Here is a 26,261-nt window from a genome sequence, read left to right as displayed (position 1 = left end):
TTTGTCGTTCTTCAGAATGTCATTTAACCAAATACAACCGAAGCCCCCTTTCTCTTAAACAACGTTACTCCCTCGTTATGTGATTCAAGCTTTTGAAAACACATTACAGAATTCCAGGCAGTGTTTTACGTGATCTGGGTCTGAGGTGATTCCGAGGAGAAGGAAAGCACATTATGGAGCCACTAAAAATGTTAAAATTATCAGCATTTTGTGAGCATGTGACATATTCGCAAAGCAATCGCAGAGTGGATGGGTCGTTTCATAAACACACACACACACACACACAGACACACACACTGGACCTCATACGGGTATTCTGCAATTGATACATGATTACGTTCACATACTCACTGATATATCACAGCAGGGCTGTTGTAGAGTGAATGACCAGCAGATGTCAGTATTTCCAAATGAGCTGTTGAATGGGGCTTTGTGTGATCTGTGTTTTGGCGAAGCAATTGGCCGGACAGATTCGACATATTCACAGGGTTTTATCACAGCATCACTAGTACTGTAGTTAGTGTAATGACACCCGATTACAGAAAAAGCAATGTGAAACACATAGTCACATCAGACTACAGCAAAACAGCTACCATTAGCACCTTCAATTCTCATATTATCCATTGGGGGTCCCTCTAGCCCTGTCTCTAAGTCACCAGCTTGTAAGACTGCCTTTGAAGTAAATGTGACACTTCTATATCGGAGGAAACATGTATTGTTAAGCAACACTGGCTGTGGATTACATCAGCCAGTTTATCTGAATACATTTTTGAATGCATTTTTCAAATGTATAAGAAGAGCTACATTTACATGATCACAGGTTCAGGCATATTCATTTGTGATTTTTTTTTTAACCAGCTACTTGGGGCTTGTACCTTTACAAAGGGATAAGTTGAGAGTATCAGGAGGGAAACCAAATCATGAGGGGAAAGACCCCACTGTTGACAGCTGTGACATACCATGTAACAAAACTTCAATCAGTGACTTGAAAAAAAGAAGATATCATGAAACTAATAACCATATGCACCACAAATATCATCATTTTAACATTTTATCATGTTTTTTTGAATCACACAGATGCACAGTCAGTAACTTTTTAAATTAATGACATGTTGATGATATCAGACAAATGAGACATATCTTAAAAATGTAAGTGACAGTTCAAGCTTCCAAAAAGCGTCTACATACCATGTACAGTACTTAAAAGGATGTGTTATATTCGCAAAAGTTTATTGTTCGAAAACCCATCAAATTCATACAGTTATGAGAGGAATTGTTACCCTGCAAAGCCAAATTTACCTCTTTTCACGAGTCAGTTACAACTAATATCTTAATTGCTGCAATTGCACCCACTGTATAGGTGGACTTGAAGTCAATGTTTCTCTGTTTAAGCTTTAATAAATGACACAGAAAACATAAAGACTGTTTTCCGATCTAGTCATCCTATGCCTAAAGATCATACAAAGGCTGAGGGGGGGCAATACAGACACAGAAATAGCAGCAAGAAAAAAAATGTAAGAGTAAGGGTTACAATTTCTGATGAGTCAGAAAAATGTTCAAAAATTAAGTTTCGTTTCATCATTAAACTGTAGAAAATTTGGGTTGAATTTATATACACAGAACTTTCATTATGATTAAATTTAAAAAAAACAAAACAAATAAATGTAGGAGCTTTCTGGTGCATTTCTTTACATGTGGCCAGGCAGAGATAGCTTGTACGAAATCTCGCGATAAGTCCGCGTCGAGGGGAGTGTCAAATTCCAAGAGAGAGGAGAGGGGAGTCAGAGAGAGGGGCGCGAGGGTGAGTTTGTAAACACTTTATTAACCTTTAAATTCACCATAGATTATTCGAGTATAGCAAATGATTACAATGTCGCGCTCGACACGACACTTTTCAGTGTTTGTTGACGTTAAAACGACACGTCTATGTAGTTGTCAAAACTGTTGTGGGAGCTACAACGTTTCATTCGGACCCACTGTGTCTCGCTTTGCACTCAAGTGTCACTCCGCCAACCAACTAAGTGCTAGCCTTTTCGGCTTTTGTTACTCTAAATACCCGAAGTGCACTTTGAAATACAGCAATTCACGTCGGATGTTATTAAATTGATTTTAATATATGTCTGTTGTCATGGCAGAAAGTGGTAGCAAGTGCTGCTATGACTCACTTTTTAAGTGTGCGCTCGGCCTGTTGTTAACGCTAGCCACATTAGCTAGCCATTAGTTTTGCGTTGATAGGGGAAAAAAAGTTGATTTCGAGATTTTAGCCAATCAGATTCAGCTGCCTGATGTTATTGACAGGGTTCAAACCTATGAGTGCCTTAGAAGTCGCTAACTGACGCTCTCGTGGCCAATTGCTGAACAGAATAGGCGGCATTGTTACGGGAAAAGGCTGGGCTTATGTACCCGTACGTAGCCAGAGGTAATGGAGGCTAAAAAAGACAAACCTTTTCGACACAGTAAGCGGTGTCTTCACAAAGGAACTAAAGTTTGTGGAACTTTGGGAATTCAACTTTAAAATTATCTTCGTTTATATTGCCGAATATGTGGAAAAAAGCGCGCTCGTGTAGATTTTTTGGCGGTAGGATATATTGCGAGAATTTGGGTTTGCAAGAAAACCTAAAAAAAAAAAAAAAAAAGTACTAATGATATCCACAGTATTGCAATTTGAACTGCTCAACGCCCCACGATCCATGTCTCCATCCATGTCAACACCTTCCTGAGAAATGTAGGTCATGTTTTTGGCAGAGTTGTGCATCATTCCTTCACTAAGAGAAGTGTTAGAACAGAGAAAACTGCACTGTGTCTTGTCCAACCAAATACATGCAATTACTGAAGAGTAATGCGAGATGTTTGGAAGTTGGACCCAACACAAATGTTCTTTGCAGCTTGAAAATTAAACTTTTTTTTTAAAGTGTATATTGCATGCTTTTAGGCATTTCTGTTGATTAGATTAGTTAAGTAATGATTGGCTTGAAAGTGTTGTAGAGCATGGGTAAAAGCTACTGGCTACATTTCAATGCGGTGTTCTTCTTTTTGAATTTATAGTTATAAATCTATATTTGCTTGTTAAAGTTGCAGACCACAATCAAATCTACAAAATGTCTCTGATTTAATTTTAGGAAGCTCCCTTGAGTCCATCCTGTATTGTCCTGCATCGACACTGATTTAGCTTTCAGGCCTTGTTGGTTATGCAGAAGTAGGAATAGGATTTCTTTTGTTCCATTTACTAAATCTTGTGCTCACTTTGCTTACATAAACAAAACACTTTGGTTCTTGCACGCACCCAGCCATAAACCTGGATGTCCTGTCTCAAATGCTCACACACCTCACCTCTGATCCCATAATTATCCAAGCACATATTTGATTTGCATTTTTTTCTTTCACGGTTTCTTTTTTTATCCCTCTCCCCTCCAGCCCCCTTTAGTTATTTTTCTCTTTGTGGGGTCTCCCTACCCTCTGGCAATTTAAGCCCCAGATTCCACAGTCATGGCTGCAGTGCAAGCTATTAATACAGTTTGTTTAGTCAGTTTCCTAGCAGGCGGCGTCAAACACTGGATGGCTGTGGCTGATTATAGCTGGGACTTGTTCCCTTACACCTGCTGAGTCGGAGAAATCCAAGTTAATGTTGGGACTTTGGCATCGACTCAATGAGAGAGACAGAAATGAGAACGCTTTGAGTGCTTCCATGTCACCTTGGATGAAAGGAGGTGAAAATACTTGATATCAAAACCTGTAATTGATATCAGTGATGTGCATCAGGACTGATGTAACGAGTTGACTGATTATCTCGCATGAAATTGGGGGTCTGCATGAAGTAGCTATTTGAGGGTATAGGAAAACGTTAGTGAGACACTTCTGACAGTCGCAACATTAATTTAACTGTATCATTTCTACCTGTAAAAAATAAATAAATCGAGGCGGTAATTACGGATGGCTTCTTAATGTGAAGCAAGTAAAAGATGGTGAAGAAAAGACCTTAACACATCTGTTTTAATCAGTTTAAGCAATTGGTTGGGGCAGCCATGAAAACAAATGGTGTTTTCCACCCCTGTCATCTGGAATTTATGGTGGATTTTCCACAAAATCAAATCCCACATTTCATGTTGGTGCCAGCCAAGTTAATGTCTAGCATGTCTTTAGTAAGATGTAAACTTTGAAATCTGTTCCTACTCCTGATGCCAGATGTGTCCATTTCCTCAAACAGTCCACACCCTCGGTATAACGAGCTAGATGGAGTATCTCGTTTGCAGACACGTCCACCCAAATAGACTCAGTAGATTGGAAGCACTTTGTGAGGGGCCTTGCACTGACCTGTTGCCTGCAAGAAATCAGACTTCTCTGTTTCATGGGTTCTTTGACGTGTGCAGAGAGGGGCAGCGTTTGCCTGTAAAAATGATGCAGACCCCTTTTCTCATGAAGCAGAGAGACAAAACCGTTAGGTTTGTTACAAGCTAAGCTTCACGGGAGAATGTCTTATTCCAGCGCAAGGCTTCGGTAATCGCGCGCTGGCTCAGGGACTGCAGAGGGAGAGATGGAAGGAGGAAAATATACTGACTTCAACATTGGGAAAACTTTCAGACATTTATGCCTCGCCAAAAAAATGAATAATCTGTCCCACTCAATAATGTTAAATGACATGCACAACACATGTTAGAGGTACAGCCGAGGTTAATGTGGTCAGTAACTCAGAAATAGTGAAATGCTAAACATTTTTAATTTGTCTTTTCTTTCCAGTTTGTCGAAAACCTTTATGTTCTAAGCAACTTTTTAATTCACAAAAAAATTTGCTCAAAAGTAATGAGACTGCAGTGTTACTATACTCCTCTCAACAGATTTCTCCTCTTTGGTTTTTGACCCTACCTGTTGAAAATTTGTCTATGCTTGGCTGCAAACAAGATTCAAATCCTTATATCCCAGGTGAACGTGTTCTTTCATAACATCTCTGCCCTGTTGGGCTATTGACCTGGGACGTCTGGGAATGTCTCGTGCCTTCTCATTGGATGACTTTGGCGATGTGATCCCTTGGGCCGTATGGGTAGCTGTGTGGTGTGGTGTTTGCTCCAGTGCATCTCGCAGCTGTTCAATCACCTTAGGATGTTGGAAGTTGTACTCATCAGTTTTTGCATTGTAGTGGCTGCATTGTCCTGCTGAGTGAGGAATCGGGCGAGGACGAGTGACGTTACCATTGTTGTCACACACAAAAAAAACCTGCGCTCAAAATTAATATTAAATTAAGATACTTGTTTGCAAGAGTATCAATGCAAACAGTGGTGTCTTTGCATCTTCCAGCTGACACACAACTGCATGCAGCACCATTGTAGTCAGGCCCACAGCTCCTCCCCTCACTATCAGCGGAAGTAGTTATTGTCCATAATACCGAACAACACTTTAGAAGGAATTTCAGAGGTCAGTAAAGCTCTAGTTTCAACAACATTGAAATATTAAACAGTTATCTAACCAGCACACATGGTAATGATAGTTGTTTAAGTATTAGTAATTGCCCCATAGCCACATTAGTAATATGTTATCATTAACAGATGATAGTCGACTGTAGTTAGACAAAAGATGAATAATTATTGCAGGCTGAATGGGCTATTGAGCTGTGACAGACTGGATTACAGATACATGGAGAACTGGGCATTTTTCTGGCTTTTCAGAGCAGTTGGGGAAGCATAGTTGAACTGAGCAGAGAGTCCAAAGTGTGGAGAACTAATTGGAGCAAATAGAGAGTGAAATCTGGAGCAGTGCAGCAGAATTGGACGGGTTTCAGTCTTGAAGAGCAGAGCTGAGTATGTGAAGAGCTGCAGACTGAGGAGCAGTGTGAACTGTATTCAACATCTGCTGCCAGCAGATGTGGACCAGATGATAAACTTGAGCTTTTTTTTTTTTTAAATTTTTAAATTTTTTCTTTTTAACAAATGTTTATTAAAATCTGTTTCTTGTTTTGTTGTTGCCAGCTGTGAGGTCAGTTTTAAAATCCAATCAAAGACCGGTTAAGTCTTTCACAGTTTTTGTTCGTGAAGATAAATTTCTTTAACCTTCAAAATCTGTAATTTCGGGAAAATTAGTTTAAAAAAGTTAACTTTTTCACAATATTACTACTTTGACATTATTTAGTTGCAGGATGCAGAAAATCTTGCCTGTGGTATTGAAAAGGGTATCGAATATTTTTCTGCGTACAAGTGTCGAGTTTGAAATTCTAGTATCATGACAACTTCAGACTGCCTCAATGCTTAGTTGGTTGGTATGTGTCACAGTAACATGTACAAATGCATAATACATAAATACCAGGGGCGAGGATTTTCCAGCAGAATGTTTTGTTGTAATGAAATAATGTATAATGTTATTCACTTTGCCTGCCAGTGGTTGTAAGGTAGTGCTCAACTGGTCTGGTCTTGAAAGACCTGTGATTGGCCCATCGGCTATATTTTCTAAATATGTTTTCTAAAGCTGGAAAACAGCAAAGGTGCAGGAGTTTTGCTCTTGCTTTTTGAATTGCAATAAACTGAAAGATAATTATGGAGTGTCAGTTGATGGTAAAAACAGAGAGTCTACCCCGGCTTCAAATCAGCATTTTTTTTTTTAAAGTAAAAGTTTAAGAGGTGAATCACAAAAGACGTCCTAGGGCTTGTGTTAAATCACAAAAGTCTGACAACATTTTTGCTCAAGAGCTGGAGGACATAGAGTATAATATATACAGTATATTACATAAATACCAGTGAGTGGCTTTATTTTTCCTTTGTCTACATGTTGGTTGTGTCTGCGTGTGTACATAACAAAGTCCTCGGTGCAGTTGGTGTATTTTCAGTGGGACAGTGTTGTGTAATAGCTGCCAGACGTCACTCTGGGCCAGCTGAGAATGCTAAAACATTCATGTCCGTTGCCTCTACCCCCTCCCCCCTCCAATTTCCCGATTTAAATTTAATGAGTTATTTTTCTAAACTTCCCAGTTTGTCTCCACGTGCAGTGTTGTTCAGCTGTGCAGAGCAGCGCAGGGTGGGGGTGGGTTTGTGGCATTGGAGATTGAAGCAGTATGCTAGCATTTCTTTTGCCACTTCAGAAGAAGAAAACAAATAAAACATACACGTATTTAACTCTCAACAACAGCATTTAATAAGAAGGTGAGAGGGGTGTTGTGTATAAGTTTTATTGGAAAGCTTTTTAGGTATTTTCAGTAGATTAGAAGGGCCAACAGTGCTGCCCACATATGCCTCTATTTTTACTTACTTTACAAAATACTGTTAACACTGTGTTGATAGTACACTAAAACTAAAATCCTGGGGCACATTTATTAGAAGTAAAGAAATACAAAACGGCGTGATTATGCCCTGAAATAATTTTGAAATAATGGTTATCTTTTGATGAACTTTTTTATGTTTAATGTGTTTTTTGTAAGTCATGTTAACAACCAGCTAGCCAAAGGTAGCTACACTGTAACAATATATACATATTGGTAAAAAAAAAACTATACATAATTTAAAGTACTTACTAATATAACATTATACTTGTATAACTATGCATGTGACAAATAAAGAACCTTGAACATTAAACTGTGGTTAAATGTTCATGTTTCAAAAAACTTGTTAGTTTTAGCTATGTCAAATTACCTTAAAACTCTTCATCCTGCTTCTCAGGAGCGGAACCATCCACCTTAAGATTGCAAATTTCATAATATTTAAAATATAAGTATCAGATGTTCATGTAGAAGTAGTAAGATGACCTGGAGAACAAAATGAAGCGAGGTCAATGGGAATGTGTCCAGTGCCAGAGATCTGTCGTGTGGAAACACATGAAAACCTTCATAAAATGAATGAGGAGGTACTTAACCTTAGATTGCATGTGCGTGCACAGAGAAACAGCTGACTCAGAGAGCGGGAAACATTGAATGAGGGGTACAAGAAGGGGAGGGGAGGCAAGGTGGCAGAGAGGTGAGGAGAGAGTAGTAATGAGAGAAGGAGGCATTGGAAGTGAGGAAAAACGAGACAGGGAAAGAGAAGGAGACGGAGATGTCTTTGTGTAAACGGTAGCTGCCGTCCTCTCGTATAAGCAGGCTCCTCATTGGCCAGCCCGAAGCCCCCGTGTGTGTGAAGGAAGTATCACCAGGGAAACTTCTTCTCGCTGCCACTGTGCATGTTTTCCTCCTTGCCAGGGTTATTTTTAAATACCATTCGGCTTCCTGCTCAGACTAAAGACTACAAGCCACAGCATCTCTGTTTTGTTATTTTCAGGATTTTGCCAGTACACACACCAACAAAAAAAAGCTGCAACAATGTTCTCTTCTTCTCCTCTACCACAGTTACATTGCAGGCTCTTTGCAAAAATGGGGGACGACCGACCTTTCGTGTGCAATGCTCCTGGATGCGGACAGGTAAGTCCTCTCTTTTCATGTCCTGCTCTCTGTGGTAGTAATCTTTGCCTTTTGTAATTGCTTACCAAAGGTCAGTACTGCACTTCACAGTATTGTACTTCTCAAAGAAAACTATATGAAACCAAAAAATAAATAGACATTCTTTTTGAGAACGCACTGGTTTTAATGTAGCGCTATATACAACAACCCTGACAAGATACGCTCTCACTGCAAGCGTAAACGGACATATTTACGCAACACTTATAATTAACATCACACCGATGACATTCATGCTAGCACGCCGTTTTGTGAGACAATGCTGTCTCCTTTTGCAATGACTCACTGGAAGCTCCAGTGAGTAATCAGCACCGTTATTGTTTCAACCTGTCACTGCTGACTTCTAAGCGCCTGCAGACACAGGTTTGAGCCGAGGCAGTGACTCAGCTGAGTGCCAGTAGTGCACTCACATGTCTGTTACGTGGTGTTTCGACGAGGCTTGGTTTGATATCATAGAGTAGAAGAAGGAAGAAATTAAAAAGGAGTCTGTTCTTAGACTCATGATTATTCAACACAGGAAATCATCATGTCTGGTGCTGTGTTCATTTGGGTGCGATATCCTTAGAGCTAGTAGTGAAATGCCTCCTGGGAATCTGAAGGAAGAAAGTGTTTATGGGTTTACGCAACACTTGGGATTCTTGGGACTTCTTCCATGCTCTGATCAGAAGAATGGGATTGTGGTTTGAACAGCAGTCATGTAAAGCAGTTGAACATGCATAGTCGATAAATAAGTGATGATGAGTTGTTTGGTAATTTTCTTTTCAGAACATCGCAGACATCTAGGGACCCTTCCTTTGTCTTTCTTTACATGTTTTTGTGATGTAAATACTCTGCATATTTCATTGGTTTGATTATTAATTTATTTTACTGCTTAAGCAACAGAGACCTAAAGAGGCAAGGTGATGTGGATGACGGTGCTGGTCTGCAGCTGTGTCACCCTCAAAGCATTGTTTTAGAGCCAGACTGTTGTATAAACAGGTGTGGGATGGCAGAGTGGTGCTAGATGTTTGGGTATGTTGTCAGTATCGCAGTGCCACCTCACTTTAGAGAACCCGTACAAGGTTATAAACAAACAGTTTTCTTTCTTTTATTTTGCTTGAATCTATGTCAAAGGCAGAAGAAATGCAAAACAAAAAGAATGAGAAAAGAAATCACATTTGTTTAGCATCTTTTAAGAAACACAGTCACTTTACACACACTATCTGATATCACTGTGTTGGTGTTTCTATGTCATGATAATTATGTTAGAGTAGCAAGAATTTGGCTAATGATCATATATTTATTCTATTGTACGAAAAAATAAACACTTGAAATTCTTACAATTCTTTCCAGAACAGAATTTTATATAAACAAAGAGAACAACATGTCTTTTTTTCCCCACATTGCAAAGCTACAATATCAATTCAATTCAATTCAATTTTATTTATATAGCGCCAAATCACAACAAAAGTCGCCTCAAGGCGCTTCATAGATACAGAGAAAAACCCAACAATCATATGACCCCCTATGAGCAGCACTTTGGCGACAGTGGGAAGGAAAAACTCCCTGTATCACAACTACATGATCGTTCAGTTCCACTGCTGATCCTGATCTAAAGCCTGAACCATGAAATAATTGCCAGAAAATTCAAATTTTTTGGAAATTGAGTGTTTATTGAACTTTCTGATGAGATAAAAACAATCATTTGCATGTATTAGCTTTAATTTGTAGAAACTGTGTATCAAATATGATACCATTGGCTTTAAATCGTTAAGATAATGCAGGAACCACACCAACACGGGGGTATCAGATGCACTTGCTTTACACACACACACACAAGTCAAAGGCATCAGTGAAATAAAAACAAAAACCAAAAAAACCAGGTGAAATTGAATAAAATTGTCATGGTACACATGTAACAACTTCTCGCTGGTTAAGATTACAGAATTTTTTTGGGGAGTCATGTTTGTGATCACTTAACTGTAATATTACTTTCTTTTAGCTCGGTTTTCATCTCTGCCTACTTCTGAGAGAAAAATGTGGCTCTGTAGCTGATAATGAATCTACTTTATTAACAAGCTAAATGAATTGTTTCTTCAGTTTGGGGCGACCGTGGCTCAGGGGGTTGGGAAGCGCATCTGTAACCGGAAGGTTGCCGGTTCGATCCCCGGGCTCTCTGTCCTGGTCGTTGTGTCCTTGGGCAAGACACTTTACCCTACCGCCTACTGGTGTTGGCCAGAGGGGCCGATGGCGCGATATGGCAGCCTCGCTTCTGTGGCTACAACCGTAGCTTGCCTCCACCAGTGTGTGAATGCGAGAGTGAATGAATAGTGGCATTGTAAAGCGCTTTGGGTGCCTTGAAAAGCGCTATATAAATCCAATCCATTATTATTAGTTAGTGATGGAGCCACATCATCAGATTTTTGGTAACCAGGGATTTTGTTTTTGTTTTTTTCTTAAACCAAAACAACAAAATCTCAGTTTAGTGCTCCGCAGGGTTCTTACCCAAAGTGGTCCAGCTCACATGCCACAGCAGTTAAAACAGGAGTAATATTCAAATATTGATATACACCGGCTTGGTGTTATGTTAACAAGCAAGTAATGCATGTAAATGCAAATACAGTCTAAAATTGGCAACAATCAAATTTCCGTTCGATTTGATGGTTTCCACTACTCTGCGGTAGTGGTCGGTATTAAAGGCATTGAGGTTCAGAACTCTATCCTGTACATTTGCCAGCACCTTCATTATATGTTTATACATTTTCTGGCCTTTAATTGCGATTTGCTGCTAATTATTGTATCCTTTATGTCCAAATACTGTTTTCATGCTGCCCTTTTAAATGCAACAGTTCTCTACTGGGAAAGTCTGAATCATGCCCATAATAGAACAAGGATGATTGATTCCTGGCTTTGCTCAGGATTTTCCTTTTACCAAGTTAACAACAACAACAACAACAAAACCAACAACAGCAGCTCCCCTATTATATGATGCCCAGTATTTATTGCGTGGGGAGGAGTAATCCTAGCTGCCATTTTCTCATACATGGAGATTAGTTGGAGATAGTTTTTCTCCACAAGACCAGGCTGCCTTGTTCAGAGGAATGAGACAGATGGGACACGTATTGGTGATGCTCCTGGTCGGGCTAAAAATAAGCCCCCCGACACTTGACTGTGTTTCCACTTCACTCTCACGACTGAACTCGCAACTGCAACACGGGACCCTAAAATAGGCCTCAGTGAATGGTGAATAGGCTGGTGCCAGAGCCAAGATTATTTCTCCTACGTCTCTCGAGTGAATCACCTCGCCACTTCTCAAAAGAAGTTCCATGTCTCCGAGGACGGCTGTTAATGCCGTCTGTGCGGGTGATTTGAGGTAACGCCAGGCTGCTTGTAGCTTAAGCTGCAAGCAGCCAAAAGGAAGAAACCGAATTCAGACTTTCTTTTATCGTTACAGACTCACAGTTCATACATGTGTTTTGGACAACAAGTTACGTGTGCAGCTATTTCTGCAGCTTTTGTGGTCAGTTCTGTCTATTTTTTTTCTCCCTCTTCCTTTATTTTTATTTATATATACTTCTCTATCAAGTTGTTGACATTTTCACCTTTTTGTCACATACTGGGTGTTCCATAGAGTGCATGTGTTGGCCACAAAAGATTATCTATCGCTGATTTTAGCAATGCAAAAAACAGGATGTCTCTTCAGAACGCAGTTGCCGTTTTTCGTTGGCTAATTCATATAATGTTCTCTTTCGTCTTGTTCGCTTTTCCAGAGGTTTACCAACGAGGACCACTTGGCAGTACACAAACACAAACATGAGATGACGCTGAAATTCGGACCAGCCAGGACTGATTCGGTCATTATTGCAGGTACTCTCGTCCGTGTGAGACAGACATTCATCTTCGCTGTGTTTTTAAATGTCCTCAAGCAGCATTCAGATGAACAATATTTACCCTAACGTCAGCGTGCTCCAACACTAGATATCACATGGGGTTTTACATTCAGTGTAAGTGTGAACTAACTGGTGTTGTTACTTTGAATAGTTATATCTGCTCATTACATTTCCCTAGACCAGACACCTACTCCCACTCGTTTCCTAAAGAACTGCGAGGAGGTTGGCCTGTTCAATGAGCTGGCCAGTTCCTTTGAACAAGATGATGATGAGAAGAGGGCCAAGAACTCTGTAAGCAACACTTGCGGTTGATGATTTTATCTTCTTTTATCTCTGCGCTTGTGCATGACCGTGTGCATTACAGTGTACAGTAACCGAAGAAATTTTCTACAGAGACTCGACATGACCAGAAAGAATTACATTTTACTTCCTTCTTTTTTATCTCAAGTATTAATTCAGTCAAAAAAATTACAAACTTGAAATTCCTGCCTTGCACGCAGTCCGTGTGTCAGTTACATTTCAGTTTTTGCAGCAATTTGTTTTTAAACTGTTTGGTGTTTTATTGCACTTTATATGCGTTTCACAGCTGGGTTGTGGCTGTTTAGTTTGTGATGAATGCCCACTTCCCTTTTTTCTTTCTTTTTTTAATATACTTTGGTCTATACGTAGTGTAAGTCTATTCTCTTTATCTGTAACTCATTTTTCAGCTCCCTGCTTCCAACTCAGTGGCTTTGGACATGAGCCTGCAGACACCATCAGAGGTGAAGGTGAAACAGGAGGCACCTGTAGAAGTCGACTCTTCACCCCCTGGCAGCCCTGACTCCACATCTGGGAAGTCAGACAGCAACAGGGAGCCTCTAGTTAAAGGAAAGGTACAAGAAAACTTGATAAGGGGGGTTGCATAGGTGTGTAGAGAAGAGGGGAGTATCTCTAAGTGATGTTGCAAGTAATTCATGATACATCGTGGCTGCAGTGGTTGCAGAAATTTGTTTGGGGGTACAAATGATGTGTGACATAAAAGCCTAATTTATTTTATTTTTTTGTTTTAATCTTGTAGGACACACCACCCAGGAATTCAGCCCCTACCCCGACTATTGTGCGTCCAGGTTCCCTCCCACTACATTTGGGCTTTGATGCTCTTCAGCCCACCATGCCATCACCCACTTCCGTCATCACACAGGCTCCACCCTCAAATCGTACTTTGGGGTAAGTTAAGTTCCAAATCCTTTGGTTGGTCTTTGCTAACCTCTTTAAGCTTAATCTTCAACTTAAAATAAATTCTAGCTTAAAAAACACGTTTTGCAAACAATGTGACAACATCTCATGTTCTTGCAAGTGAACCTTTAATATCAAAGATGGCATCATGTTCTTTCTTTTTTCTTTTCTTCTTTTATTGTGGTCCCGACGGGTCAGCCACAGTCAAAAACAACCAAAAGCTGTGCTCTACTGACAAAAAATTATGCCAGTTTTGATCTTGTGAAATAGGATGTGAAGTTTTGCGAAGTATTCATGATTAATAAGAAAGATACACAGCTTTAAAGGGAACTATTGAATTAGTTTTTCCTGTTACAGACACTATAAAATAGGTGTTAGGATTACCAGCTGTTGCAGTTTTCCTGTTAACACAAAATTCTTTATTTTCATATACAGATGTATGTAAAGTAACACAGCAGCAATTTAGATGTTATCTTGGGGTAATGGAAAAGATGATCATGGTTCACATCAAATCTGTAACATTTCACTGAAAACAAGTACACGTTAATAAGAGAAAGTTTATAGCATATCAGTTTATTTGCATTCTAAACTCATGCATTTTATTATTGGGTATAACTTATCAAAATGTTTCTCATTTATGGACATTAATGTGTTGCATAAAAGCCCAACGATGTGTAGTACGTCAATTACTGTACGGGAAACTACAGCCTGCAATATGCTGCACAAAACTCAGCCCATGGACCTGTAACATGATTCTTCCTTATGTCTGCAGCAATATTATATGCATAGGATTTATAACCATTATAAATAATAAAATATGATAAAGTAATGTTTATATTTGCTGTTGAATCAGTCAAGTTAAGCACGGACGCTGCACGGTGTTTCAGACAAAAGTCGACAACTTAACACATTTGTGAAAATAGCTGCAGAGAGCTTGTCACACTCAAGGTTTTGAAGGAAGTCATAATATAAATATTAACTTTTTATCTTTTTTTGGACATGTAAAATGTGAAACAGCATTAAACTGGTTAAAAACTGGTATTATGCATATATGTTAAATCATAATTTGGAGTGTTTGCATTCAGATAAATTTATATTTGACAGAATTGGATATTTAAGCTAAGATCAAACAATTTCACGTCATTAATATCAGAACTAATATAGTCTTTTTTTCCCCATTTTGATGTTTTGTTTTTCATTCAGTTTAGTTTCAGTTGTTTCCACTCTGGGTTTTCTTGTCTCAGTTTTGTTTCTATTGTTTGAAATTGTTTAGTTTTAGTCGAGTTTGTATTATTTTCCATTTTTTAGTAGATGGATCGATAAATATAATAATAACACAAAACTATAGAAAGTCTCAGTAAACATGACCGTCATTGCCTTATCAGGGAGGTTGTAATAGTTTTGTTTTTTGGCCAAACTAGCAAACAGTAAAATTATGTTTTAAGTTGAGCTTAATTTAAATATTCATATTTATTTTTCAAGTGTTGTTTTCATTTTTATTTAACTATCTAAAATGTGTTTTCCACACTGGTTTTAGTTTTTAGTTTAGTTTTTAGCAAGTCACAATAACCTTGATCAAGAACAACTCAAATAAAATTGTATTTTTTACTGGATTATAATATTGTGTTACACACATCAACCCAGGTTTGTCATTTGATTGTGGCTGACCCTGAGAGGAACAAAATACAGTTTAGTTCGTGAATCTATGAAATATTTTCTCATCATTAAGCGATGGACTGCATGTTCTATTTCTTAAAAAACATAATTTAAAATTCATTAACAAACACAAGAGTGAATCTCCTGTTCTTATTTGTCCTCTGCTGTCTGTCTCTCCAGTTCACCGACGAGCCATTACCCTATGATGATGCTTCCCTCTGGTCAGGCAGTGCCTGTGCTGCCTGGTCCTGTTCAGATGCCTTCTGTCATTAATGTAAGGCAGACTAACAGTCTAAGTATGTTGTAACTTTACTTTATAACTTAGAAGTTGGTTCAGTTTTAACCCGTGCATTTGTGTCTCATATTTGATCACCAGCTGGCTCGACCCATGTGCATGGTACCCAACATTCCTGGGATCCCTGGTCCTCCTCTGGGAGGCAGCAGCAGCGGCTCCAACTCCCCCTCTGGCTACAGCATCCACTTAGAGGCCAAGATGGTCAGCACTAGATTAGCTCTCTATTTTTATCTATTTATCTGTTCTTTTTCTCTCCATCTTCACCCTCCAGCCTTCCGCTGCACAGGCTTAGGTCCTTCGTCATATGATCTTTTACTGTGGTTGCTTGTTTATGTAACCCTTTCACCTGACAACACAGTTTGCAATCATTTTATGATAGTGCAATGCACACACACAGATTCATGCACAGTTTCCACCTTGCAGCTATGTCCCAGATGAAACAGAGAGTGCAGTCATTGTTTATGGTATTTAAAACATATAAAGTATCCCCTTTAGCACATTCCTCTGTTTACCCTAGCCCCTCACTCCTTCTGTCGTAAGAAGATGATCATCGGTGTAATTAAAGACAAACTTTTGTTTGGGTTTTTTGTTTTTATTTGGGGTTGGGGGGGGGGTTTTGGGCTGATGTGCAGAATCTTTTTGTTCATGGCGCTCCTAATACAATATGATCATTGTCGAGGTTGCTGTGTATATATATATAACATTTGACTGCTTGTGTACCTTCAGGGCTGCAGTCATATCTTTTTTTATCATCACGGCTGAATTAGTCACAACTTAAATCAAACATGATCAAAATCCAGCAAATGATCCAAGAACTGCTGCGGGAGCATATAAAGCCTCCAGATCTGACTGAGGGAGGTCACATGAATCTGTTGCTGAAAACAGTTCAGAGAGACCACATCAGTAAATGTTTTCCTCGGAGAGAATCAGGCTTCTCCATGTTTTAAACAACTTTAAAACATGACAAAAATTGGTAACTAAGGTCTTGTCCAGGCTGTTATTGCAAAGTGTGAATCAGTTAATGTAGATGCAGCACAGTGAAGTTGTATACATGCTGTTGGCACTGATTCAGACACGCTTTGATTATGACTTGTGGATTTCTACAAAGTTACAATGAAGTTTTTCATGATTTTTTTTAAATCCCTGTGGCTGTTATTGATGTTGCTTATTTGACTGTTGTTCTGTAGCGTCTGAAGGCTGCGCTGCAAAGCCCGTCAGGACAGAGTATGGGGATCATGGCCATGGGCAGCAGCCCCATGGTACCTCAGAAGGCAGAGCAGAGTCAGCTGCTTGTCCAGCAGCCAGACGCACCATCACCTGCACAACCTCAGGTACTCAATGTTAAGTATAAATTCCTGACTGTAACATGTTTTTTTCATCCATACAAAATATGCTTTAAACTTGGATTAAAGATGATCACATCTAAGTCATCTAAGCTTTCTTTATTATATATCACATCACTTGTTGTAGTTAACAGAAAATTGGGGATGTTCTTGTTTTGCCGAGCTGACTCTGGTGTGTGCTGGCTAAAATGAAACTGTGACTCATACTTCCCTTTTCTCGTCTTTCTTCCACTCATCTCGTCTGTCTGTGCGTTTCCTTCTGACCTTTACCCTGCTTCTCCAGGTATCTCCAGCACAGCCTACAGGTGGGCGTCGACGGCGGACGACAGACGATGACCCCGACGAACGAAGACAGCGTTTCCTCGAGAGGAACCGGGCGGCAGCATCCCGTTGCAGACAGAAACGCAAACTGTGGGTCAGCTCCCTAGAGAAGAAAGCCGAGGAGCTCAGCACTTTGAACGTCTCACTGTCGGTGAGTGGGCCTCCAGTGGGTGGATGCTGCTGATGGGGCTTCTAACTACTTGTAAAAGTTTGAGAGGTGGATTCCAGATAAGATAAATGAGTTTGCATTAGTATTGAGTAAATTCTTTTTGCAAATGAACATAGCTGATAGATTTGAAACAATGGAAACCACTACATCTTGTTTCATATCTTTATTTTGTCAAATGGAAATTTTAGGTAATATTTACACCTTACGCCTTGTGGGAAATGTACGCTGCTCTGCAGTGGAAGCAAAACCATTTCAACTTTTTTTTTTTCTACCGGAAAATCCATTAGGGAAGAAAAATATGGGAAGTCTGTATTTTAAATTACATAACGAAGCATTACTTTTTTTCCTTATTGGTTTGGGAAGTGTAATGTAATTTCTGAAATGTAGTATTGTAGTACTAATCAGTCTGATTTTTTATTTTTTCTTCCATCCTCTCAGAATGAAGTGTCTCTGCTGCGTAATGAGGTGGCTCATTTAAAGCAGCTGCTGCTGGCCCACAAGGACTGTCCTGTAACCACCTTACAAAAGAAGACTGCCTACTTAGGTGAGCCCTGCACAGCTATGCCCTGTTCACATGGTGCTATTTAAAGTTAGAGGAAACTTGAGTCTGAATTGCATGTCTTAGATATGTAGAAATATAGTAGATGTATTGCGCAAAGCATAAAGAGTGAAAATGAAATTTGAACCTCAAAGTCGCTCTCACATTTTAATCGAAACACACGGCTTTGGTGTGTAGCTTTCTATTTGTTATTGCAAGAAGAAATGAGCAGGCCTAGGTTACAATATAGCCATGCTGCTATGGCTTTAGTATCTTCATGTGAGCTGTAGTTTTCTTCAGTGCCCACAAAGCAATTGTAATTTTGTTGAAATAATTAGGGTTCAGTTTGTTATGGCAATGGCCACAGTGGATAATAATGTGTCTAAAAAGTATTAATAGAGTTGGATAAAAAAGCAACATTTGCAATTTAGATATTGCTAAGGGCTGATGGTAACATTACAATAATAAAACAAGAACTATAATTAAGTAGCAAAATCTTTGTTCCAGTACTTCTTGTTTTATTTATAGTATTTTTTGGGGGCATTTCCTTGATTTTGGACAGGATAAAGTTACTGAATATAGCTTGATTTTCACTCGAATAAAAATGAACATAATGTCCAAATATTTTCAACAATGAAAACTGTGGAATGTGCTCAATATAAATGAGATAAATATTTTTTTATTTTTTTGTATAGCTGCAGACGAGAGCATGAAAGACATGTCAGAGCCTACAGGTTCCCCTGCCCCGGTGATTCAGCACAGCTCTTTGGCGCCTAGCCCTTCTACGGGGCAAAACGGCCTGAGCTCAAGGGCAGCAGCTGAGGCTATGGCCATGTCAGTGCTGGCAGGAATGGGCCAGCAGCAGAGAGCTGAGAGCGGACCCTCTCACATTATCATGGCTGCACAGTCTCAATCTGCTGCCAGATGATGAGCGATGCCACCAAGGCCCACACTTGGCTCATCACCCAGGGTAGAAAAGACTCCCACCTCCCAGGTTCCCTCATTTTTAAATTCAGAATTTCACATCTTCTCCTCTGCCTCCCCTCCCCTCTGTGGTCTTTCTAACCCTCCTGGGGAGCCATCTTGCTGGGGCCTGGAGCTCATCAGCAGCCTTCTGGGAAAGGACTGAGACTTTTAAGAGAGCTTCCTGTTAACTTTGCCATAGACTACAGGGGCTGGACTCCAATACCCCCTCCCCCCTGTTTCCTCCTGTGCGTCCCTACTCAGCTGTCCTCACCCTCAGTAATAAGGACTCTTCACTGGACTGTAGGACTGCATCAAGTATACTGCCATAACGATCTTCCCACGTGGACACGTGCCGCACAGGTGTTTCGTAAACTTTTTTTTTTGTGTGTGTGTGAATCAAATCCGATATTAAACAGCACACAGGGCTCTACACTTTTTCCAGCAGGGAACAGTGCCTTGCTCTCCTCGTCACTTTAGCCTTGCACGCACACCCACACATGCCATCACAGAATGCCTCCCTATACATCCTCAGCTCCAAAGATGCGATAGTCGTCTAGAATTCTCTGACTCACATCTCAATTATTCACTCAGACCTTTAGTAAATGGTTCTCAGCCTCAACACGATCTCAACCTAGACCCAAAAACCTTACCTCATGTACACCCCTTTATGATAAAGTGTATTAACTGTGTGTGTGTGATTGTATATTTATGTACATCAGAACATAGCAGTTTGCCTACTCCTGATCTGATGCATTATTAGCTAGATTGTTAGCATGTGACATTTCTAATAGGGTGTTATGTTTTTGATACAGTATGTGCAGCTATATTTCTTTTAACTAATTGGCGCGTCCTCCCAGATTGACCCATGTAACCAAAATTATGTTAGATTGCGATTTAAAAATAAGTTTGTTGGAGCAGATTTTTTTTTCTGACCTGAAGGGAATTGAACTTTTTCCACCTTTTCATATTTCCTGAAACAGGCAGGTGGTTTATTGGTATGTAAATGGATGCCTTTTTCCATTTTTACATGTAACTGTTCTGGTGACTGTGTTTTCTCCGTGTGTGGGCCCTGCTGGACTTACTGTGTAACTGTTATTTTCACACTTTTTCAGGATGGTTGCACATCCTTTGCTGCTCGTTTGAAAATGCGATGAACCCCTTGTTCTGTATGCTCTCTACCAAACCGAAACTAAGCCATAACGGATCTCTCCAAAGACTATCTGGTACTTGTCCTGGGACAGAAGTGAATACCCTGACTGTTATTTTGTGATTCAGAGGTTGCAGTGGCACTATGACAGTATATCACTGCTTGTAACTTGCACTTACACACAGTCTTTCACACAGTGTTTGATCATTTTGCCTTAAGATCACATTTGTGCCTCCGATACCCCCCCCTCACATAAATATATACAGATTTGCTTGTATGGGGGCAAAAAACGTCTCTAGAGAAATATATATTAGTGTATATAAATTGGGAAAAAATGAAAATCAATAAATATAACATTTAATTAATAAACAAAGCTTTTTGAGGCCTTTAAGTAAATAAAAAGTGTCTTTTTAGAATATTGATAAAATATTGAAGTACTTGTCTGTCATCTGGTGGAGAGACGGAGCAAAGACATCTCCAGTGGTCAGAGCTTTAAGGGCAGAAGACGAGCTGTCTTGTGACTGTTTCTGAAAGGCTCCAGTTCTTTTACAATATCCCCCAGATGTTTTATCCAGATATTGATATATTTTTACATGAATGCTCAAAGTGGTTTGCTTTTTTCCCTCTTTTGCCCTTTTTCTTAATATTTTCGCGAGATATATTTCAAAAACAGGATATGACTTATTAACAAAAGGACATTTATGCACTAAAGTAATGCAGGTTAATGCAGGTTAAGTAATGCTTTGTATTTCTGTTCAATTTACATTTTTTTTCAGAGATATCAGAATGTTTTTTTGTTTTTTCTTTAATGGTTTTCTGTTATCTGTACTGTATACACAAATGGGAATTTGCTGAGCAACTTTAATACCTTTTCCCTTTTGACTGAATCTCTCCTCCTGCAGTCTCAATGGCGACCCTGGCAATTTGTGTAATTTGCTGGCAGTCAAATAGACGATTGTTCATTTGAAATGAAAATTCAAACTGCATTTAGCTTTTATGTTTTCTTGTATTCTTTTGTTGCGTGCCGTCTTTAGCACCACACGCTCTTCATCATAACGCTTCTGATTGCGCTGATGAATATAGAGACTAATTTCTTTAACACAACGATTTGTGTTTTTGTTTGTTTTCTCAACAGAAAAATTGACTTGTGCTTTTTGTTCTTTTTTTTTTTTTTTAAAGAAATTTTACCCCCTCTTTTTCTTCTTCTTTTTTTTAATACCTTTTAACAATCGGTCGTGTCTTTTGAGCTTCGTTGTCTAACTTATTGTTTTAATTGGTCAAATAACAATAATCTTTACAGTCTTTGGCCTGTTAACGATGGGCCAGACTTGTTCTAAACATAGCAATTTAGTGAGAAATACAGTAATGTGAAAATTACACATAGTGTATTGATGGTTTTTCACACTCCCTTTGTTGGACTGATGATTTCTAAAATTGTCCTTGTATTGTACATATCTGTACTATATGAATATATTTACTTTTCCATGCATGTCCAAGAGGAATACCATGAACACTTACAGTGCTGCAGTTTTAATTAAAGAAACTACATCATAATGAACATTTATACTGTTTTATCTGTGTTCAGTTATCATATCAAAAACATGTTTTCTATTGTAATGTAATTATTAATATGAATGATTAAAGTGGAGACTTAGTTTGATTAAAAAAGAGATATGAAAGGAAATGATGTATACAAAGGTCAAGTACTTCTACAATATTGTCCAAAGACTTTGAGACACGCCTCACTTTTTAAATATTGCGCTTGGAAAATGGGAAATTGATGCATGGATTTGTTGAAGCATGCAGACATATGTGGATTTTTAAGGCAAAAAAAACAACAACAACAACAGTTTGTACAATTCTAATGAGCTTGAAAGTCAATATTTGGTATGACCACTTTTATTCTTCAGCACAGTGTGAACTCTGTGACATAAGATTCCCTGTTATTTCTTTAAATAATCTTCAGGATTAATTCTCCAGGCTTCTTGAAGGACATTCAAAGCTCTTCTTTGGCTGATAGCAGCCTTTAGATCAGCGGTCTCCAACCTTTTTTGTGCCACGGACCGGTTTATGCCCAACAATATTTTCACGGACCGGCCTTTAAGGTGTCGCGGATAAATACAACAAAATAAAACTAGTACCGGTACCAAAAAAAAGAAGATTTATTCATAACACACGTGAAAAGACCCAGGAAAACCGAGTTAACGATAAAAACCAATAACAAAATAATGCTGAAAACCGATAAAACCCCTGAAAAACATACATTTCAGACCTGAGCCTCAACTCTCGCGGCCCGGTACCAAACGACTCACGGACCGGTACCGGCCCGGGGATTGGGGACCGCTGCTTCAATAATGTTGAGGTCTGGACTCCGAGGAGGCCAATCCATGACTGACAGTGTCTCACATTTCCCTTTAAGCATGTCTTCTTGACACTGAGACTATTTCTGATGAGGCTTCAGCAAAAAAAAAATTTAAGTACATGAATTTCAGACACTTTCATATGTATTAGATATTTTTTAGGCCGACCGTGTCTACCGATCTACTTTTGTCCTTTGCTTGTCCATACCAAAATACACTAGTGTGCAAAAGTGTTTACCCCCTTCCTAATTTCTTACTTTGTATGTTTGTCACGCTTAAATGTTTCAGATCATCAAACAGATTTAAATATTAGACAAAGATAACACAATTAAACACAAAATGCAGTTTCTAAATGAAGGTGTTTATTATTAAGGGGAAAATAAAATCCAAACCTGCATGGCCCTGTGTGAAAAGGTGATTGCCCCCTGAACCTAATAACTGGTTGGGTCACCCAGTGTACAATCAAGAATTTGCGACAACTGGCAATGGGTTCGCTCATCTTTGCACAATTGTTGTAATTCAGCCATGTGGGAGGAATTTCAAGAGTGAACCAACTTTGTAAGGTCATGCTACAGCATCTCAATCGGATTCAGGTCAGGACTTTGACGAGGCCATGTCGTTTTGCTTAAGCCATTCAGAGGTGGATTTGCTGGTGTGTTGTGGATCACTGTCCTGCTGTAGAACCCACGTGCGCTTCAGCTTGAGGTAATGAACAGGTGGCCTGACGTTCTCCTTCAGGATGTTTTGGTAGACTTCAGTTTTCAGGCCCCTCTTCTGTGGAACCAGCTTCCAGTTTGGATTTGGGAGACAGACACTATCTCTACTTTTAAGATTAGGCTTAAAACTTTCCTTTTTGCTAAAGCATATAGTTAGGGCTGGACCAGGTGACCCTGAATCCTCCCTTAGTTATGCTGCAATAGACGTAGGCTGCCGGGGGATTCCCATGATGCATTGAGTTTTTCCTTTCCAGTCACCTTTCTCGCTCACTATGTATTAATAGACTTCTCTGCATTGAATCATATCTGTTATTAACCTCTGTCTCTCTTCCACAGCATGTCTTTATCCTGTCTTCCTTCTCTGACCCCAACCAATCGCAGCAGATGGCCCCGCCCCTCCCTGAGCCTGGTTCTGCCGGAGGTTTCTTCCTGTTAAAAGGGAGTTTTTCCTTCCCACTGTCGCCAAAGTGCTTGCTCATAGGGGGTCATATGATTGTTGGGTTTTTCTCTGTATCTATGAAGCGCCTTGAGGCGACTTTTGTTGTGATTTGGCGCTATATAAATAAAATTGAATTGAATTGAATAGACAGCAGAATTCATAGTTCCATTTACCACAGCAAGTCCTCCAAGTCCGGAGGCAGCAAAACAGCCCCAGACCATCAAACTACCACCACCACCCTCTTTTACTGCTGGTATGATGTTCCTTTTCTGAAACACTGTGTTAGTTTAATACGAGACCACAAAGTATTTCCCCAAAAGTCTTGGGAATCATCAAGGTGTTTTTTTGGCAAATGTGAGACAAGCCTTTACGCTCACTTTAGTCAGTAGTGGTTTCCTCCTTGAACTCTCATGGATGCCATTTTTGTTCAGTCTCTTTCTTATTATTGAATCATGAACTCTGACCTTAACTGACACATGTGAAGAATCCGGTTCTTTTGTGACCTGCTGTTGTTGTGCTCGTGGAGTAATTTTGGTTGGTGCAAAAATATGTTTTATTCGTCAGCTAGATATAAAAGGCTGATGGAGTATTGTCCGCCTGCCAGGCTAGCAGGTGGACGGGTGGCATGGACATCCAAGTTTGTGAATGCGATAACTCAAGAACGAGGGGATGTAAGATTTTGAAATTCATACCATGGATTAATCTGCTAAAAATCTTAGTGACCTCGATTTCAAGGTCAAGTGTTTCTCAAAATATAGTGAATGTGATAACTCAAGAAGGAACAAACAAACAAAAATAATAAAACATTTTCTTCTGAAATGCTCAGGTACAAGGACTGGACTAAAAAAACAGTAAATGTTTAAACCATCCTGTGACATTTACAGTCCATATACTTAGACATTTAGCTCAAAATCCAAATGGTTAAAGAATTATAACTACCTGTGACATTACGGGCGTGTGAAGGGGTTCTTGTTGGCCTAGAAAATGCTCGCTGTGGCCCTGCTTTTAAGCTGTGTTTTGCTGTCCAGTAATCCAGTATTTTTGGAAATGCAGAGTGACAGCAGTCTGCAATTAAGTTGTTATGTTCAGTTTGCTTTGAAGCTTGTTTTCCTCGCAAGACAATGTCCATGTTTCCTAGAAGAAGAAGAAAACATTAACATTAACTTTTTGGAGAAGTCCTAAACTGCTGCGGGAGTGGCTGAAGGGAATATTTATTTTTAGCGCGGTTACAGTGAAGATGCCACACTGATGATCGTAAGTGCTCAAGGTCACTTTATGAGCTTCTACAGAGGCAGTTTTCAGCACTGCAACTGTGTGTTACGTGAACTTTGCAAAGACTGACTAAAAGTCAAATTCTTCTCAACTCATGTCAGAGCCAGAGAAATGTGCTGTGGCTTTTTCAAACATCTGACTCTCTGCATTATATAGGCCTGTGTGGCACTTCCTGTTTGTTCTTTACAAGAACAGAAAAAACCCTCCAGTAATTTCTTAACAGGAAATTACTAGGCAATGTTATAAATTATTAATATTATACCTTTGCATATTTGTCACACCTTCATGTTTCACCCAAGTTTGTCCCTAAACATAATAACTGGTTATTAATAATTAATAATTGGCCACCTTTGGCAGCAAGAACTGCAATCAAGCATTTCTCATAACTAGCACAGAGTCTTTCACTCTGCTGTTGAGGAATTGTTTTAATTCAACCACACCGGATGGTTTTTGAGCATTAACAGCCGGTTTAAGGTCATGCTAAAACAACACATTGTGATCTAAGCATGGACTTTCACTAGGCCACAACAAAACTTTCATTTCGTTATTGTTGTTGTTGTTTTTAGCCATTCAGGAATGTGGTTTTGTGGTAGTGAGCAGAATTCATGTGTCCATCACCTAGGGCAAGTTGTTTTCAAGCAACTAAGCATCACATTCTGACCTTAACTGAGGCAAATGAGCCCTGCAGTTCTTTAGATGCTGTTCTGTGTTCTTTTGTGATCTCCTAGATGAATCTCGAGCCTTGGAGTATTTTTGGTAGGCCGGCCACTCCTGGGAAGGTTTACCCCTGTTCCGTGTTTTCTCCATAAGTGGCTAATGGCTATCACCGTGGATCACTGGAGTCCCAAAGCCTTAGAAAAGCCTTTTAATTCATGATTTAACAAAGGGGGTAGTTACTTTTTTACGCAGGTTTGATTGCTAAACATAATCAATACTTAAAAAAATGCATTTTGCATTTACTCAGGTTATGTTTGTCTAATATCAAAGTTTGTTTGATGATCCAAAGCATTTAAGTGTGACACATATACACTACCTCTGGTCTCCAGCAAAGTTTCTCTCCCTGATCTCTCTGGAAATTGACTATCGTTGCACGTCTGTAGTGTAAATCAGCCATTAGGTTATGTTCTGAGTCCCAGAAAGCTACTAACAGCAGGAATCAGATGCAGCACCAGTTTCTGTTTTTGTGGTTTATATATATATATTTTTTTAGTAAGTCGAATACGTTTTAATTGATTTATACATGCACAGTTAAGTAAATGATCACACAAAACATGTGCATTTCGTGCGTGAAACCTGTATTTCTCCCCCAAAATCCTTCAGCCATCTTTATAAAGAAGTTTTAATCTTTTCTTTTAACCCTCTTGAACTCAATGAAGGGCGGGGACTGTGTGTCCGTGTTTCTCTGTGTGTGTCTGTTCGCCACTGAAACGCCAGGGGGAGCAGCGGTGTCGGTGAGACCCTCACCTCCTTCACCTCCACCTCCTCCTCCCTTCTCGGATGCGGCGAATCAACACACGCAGGCGAGGTAAATGCAGTCACGTGACCGCCCGT

General features: G+C 39.5%; 1 protein-coding gene across 2 annotated transcripts; it reads left to right on the top strand.

Annotated features, from left to right (window-relative positions):
* Nucleotides 1-1,746: 1,746 nt before the first annotated feature.
* Nucleotides 1,747-21,477, top strand: atf7a (activating transcription factor 7a). Of its 2 annotated transcripts, XM_087833401.1 has the most exons (12): nt 1,747-1,801; nt 8,297-8,368; nt 12,154-12,250; nt 12,452-12,564; nt 12,981-13,145; nt 13,331-13,479; nt 15,325-15,418; nt 15,521-15,640; nt 16,627-16,770; nt 17,066-17,254; nt 17,711-17,816; nt 18,506-21,477. In XM_087833401.1, the coding sequence occupies exons 2-12, from the start codon at nt 8,321-8,323 to the stop codon at nt 18,736-18,738; spliced, it is 1,458 nt and encodes a 485-aa protein (XP_087689527.1). In that variant the 5' UTR covers nt 1,747-1,801; nt 8,297-8,320; the 3' UTR covers nt 18,739-21,477. The 2 variants fall into 2 exon arrangements, with proteins under 2 accessions (XP_087689527.1, XP_087689526.1); XM_087833400.1 differs by lacking the exon at nt 1,747-1,801 and having other exon boundaries at nt 7,566-8,368.
* Nucleotides 21,478-26,261: the final 4,784 nt, after the last annotated feature.

Source organism: Neolamprologus brichardi, chromosome 20 (genome assembly GCF_056152115.1).
Source record: "Neolamprologus brichardi isolate AB-2024 chromosome 20, ASM5615211v1, whole genome shotgun sequence".
Classification (NCBI taxonomy): Eukaryota; Metazoa; Chordata; class Actinopteri; order Cichliformes; family Cichlidae; genus Neolamprologus; species Neolamprologus brichardi.
This window is presented reverse-complemented; position numbering and strand designations above follow the sequence as displayed.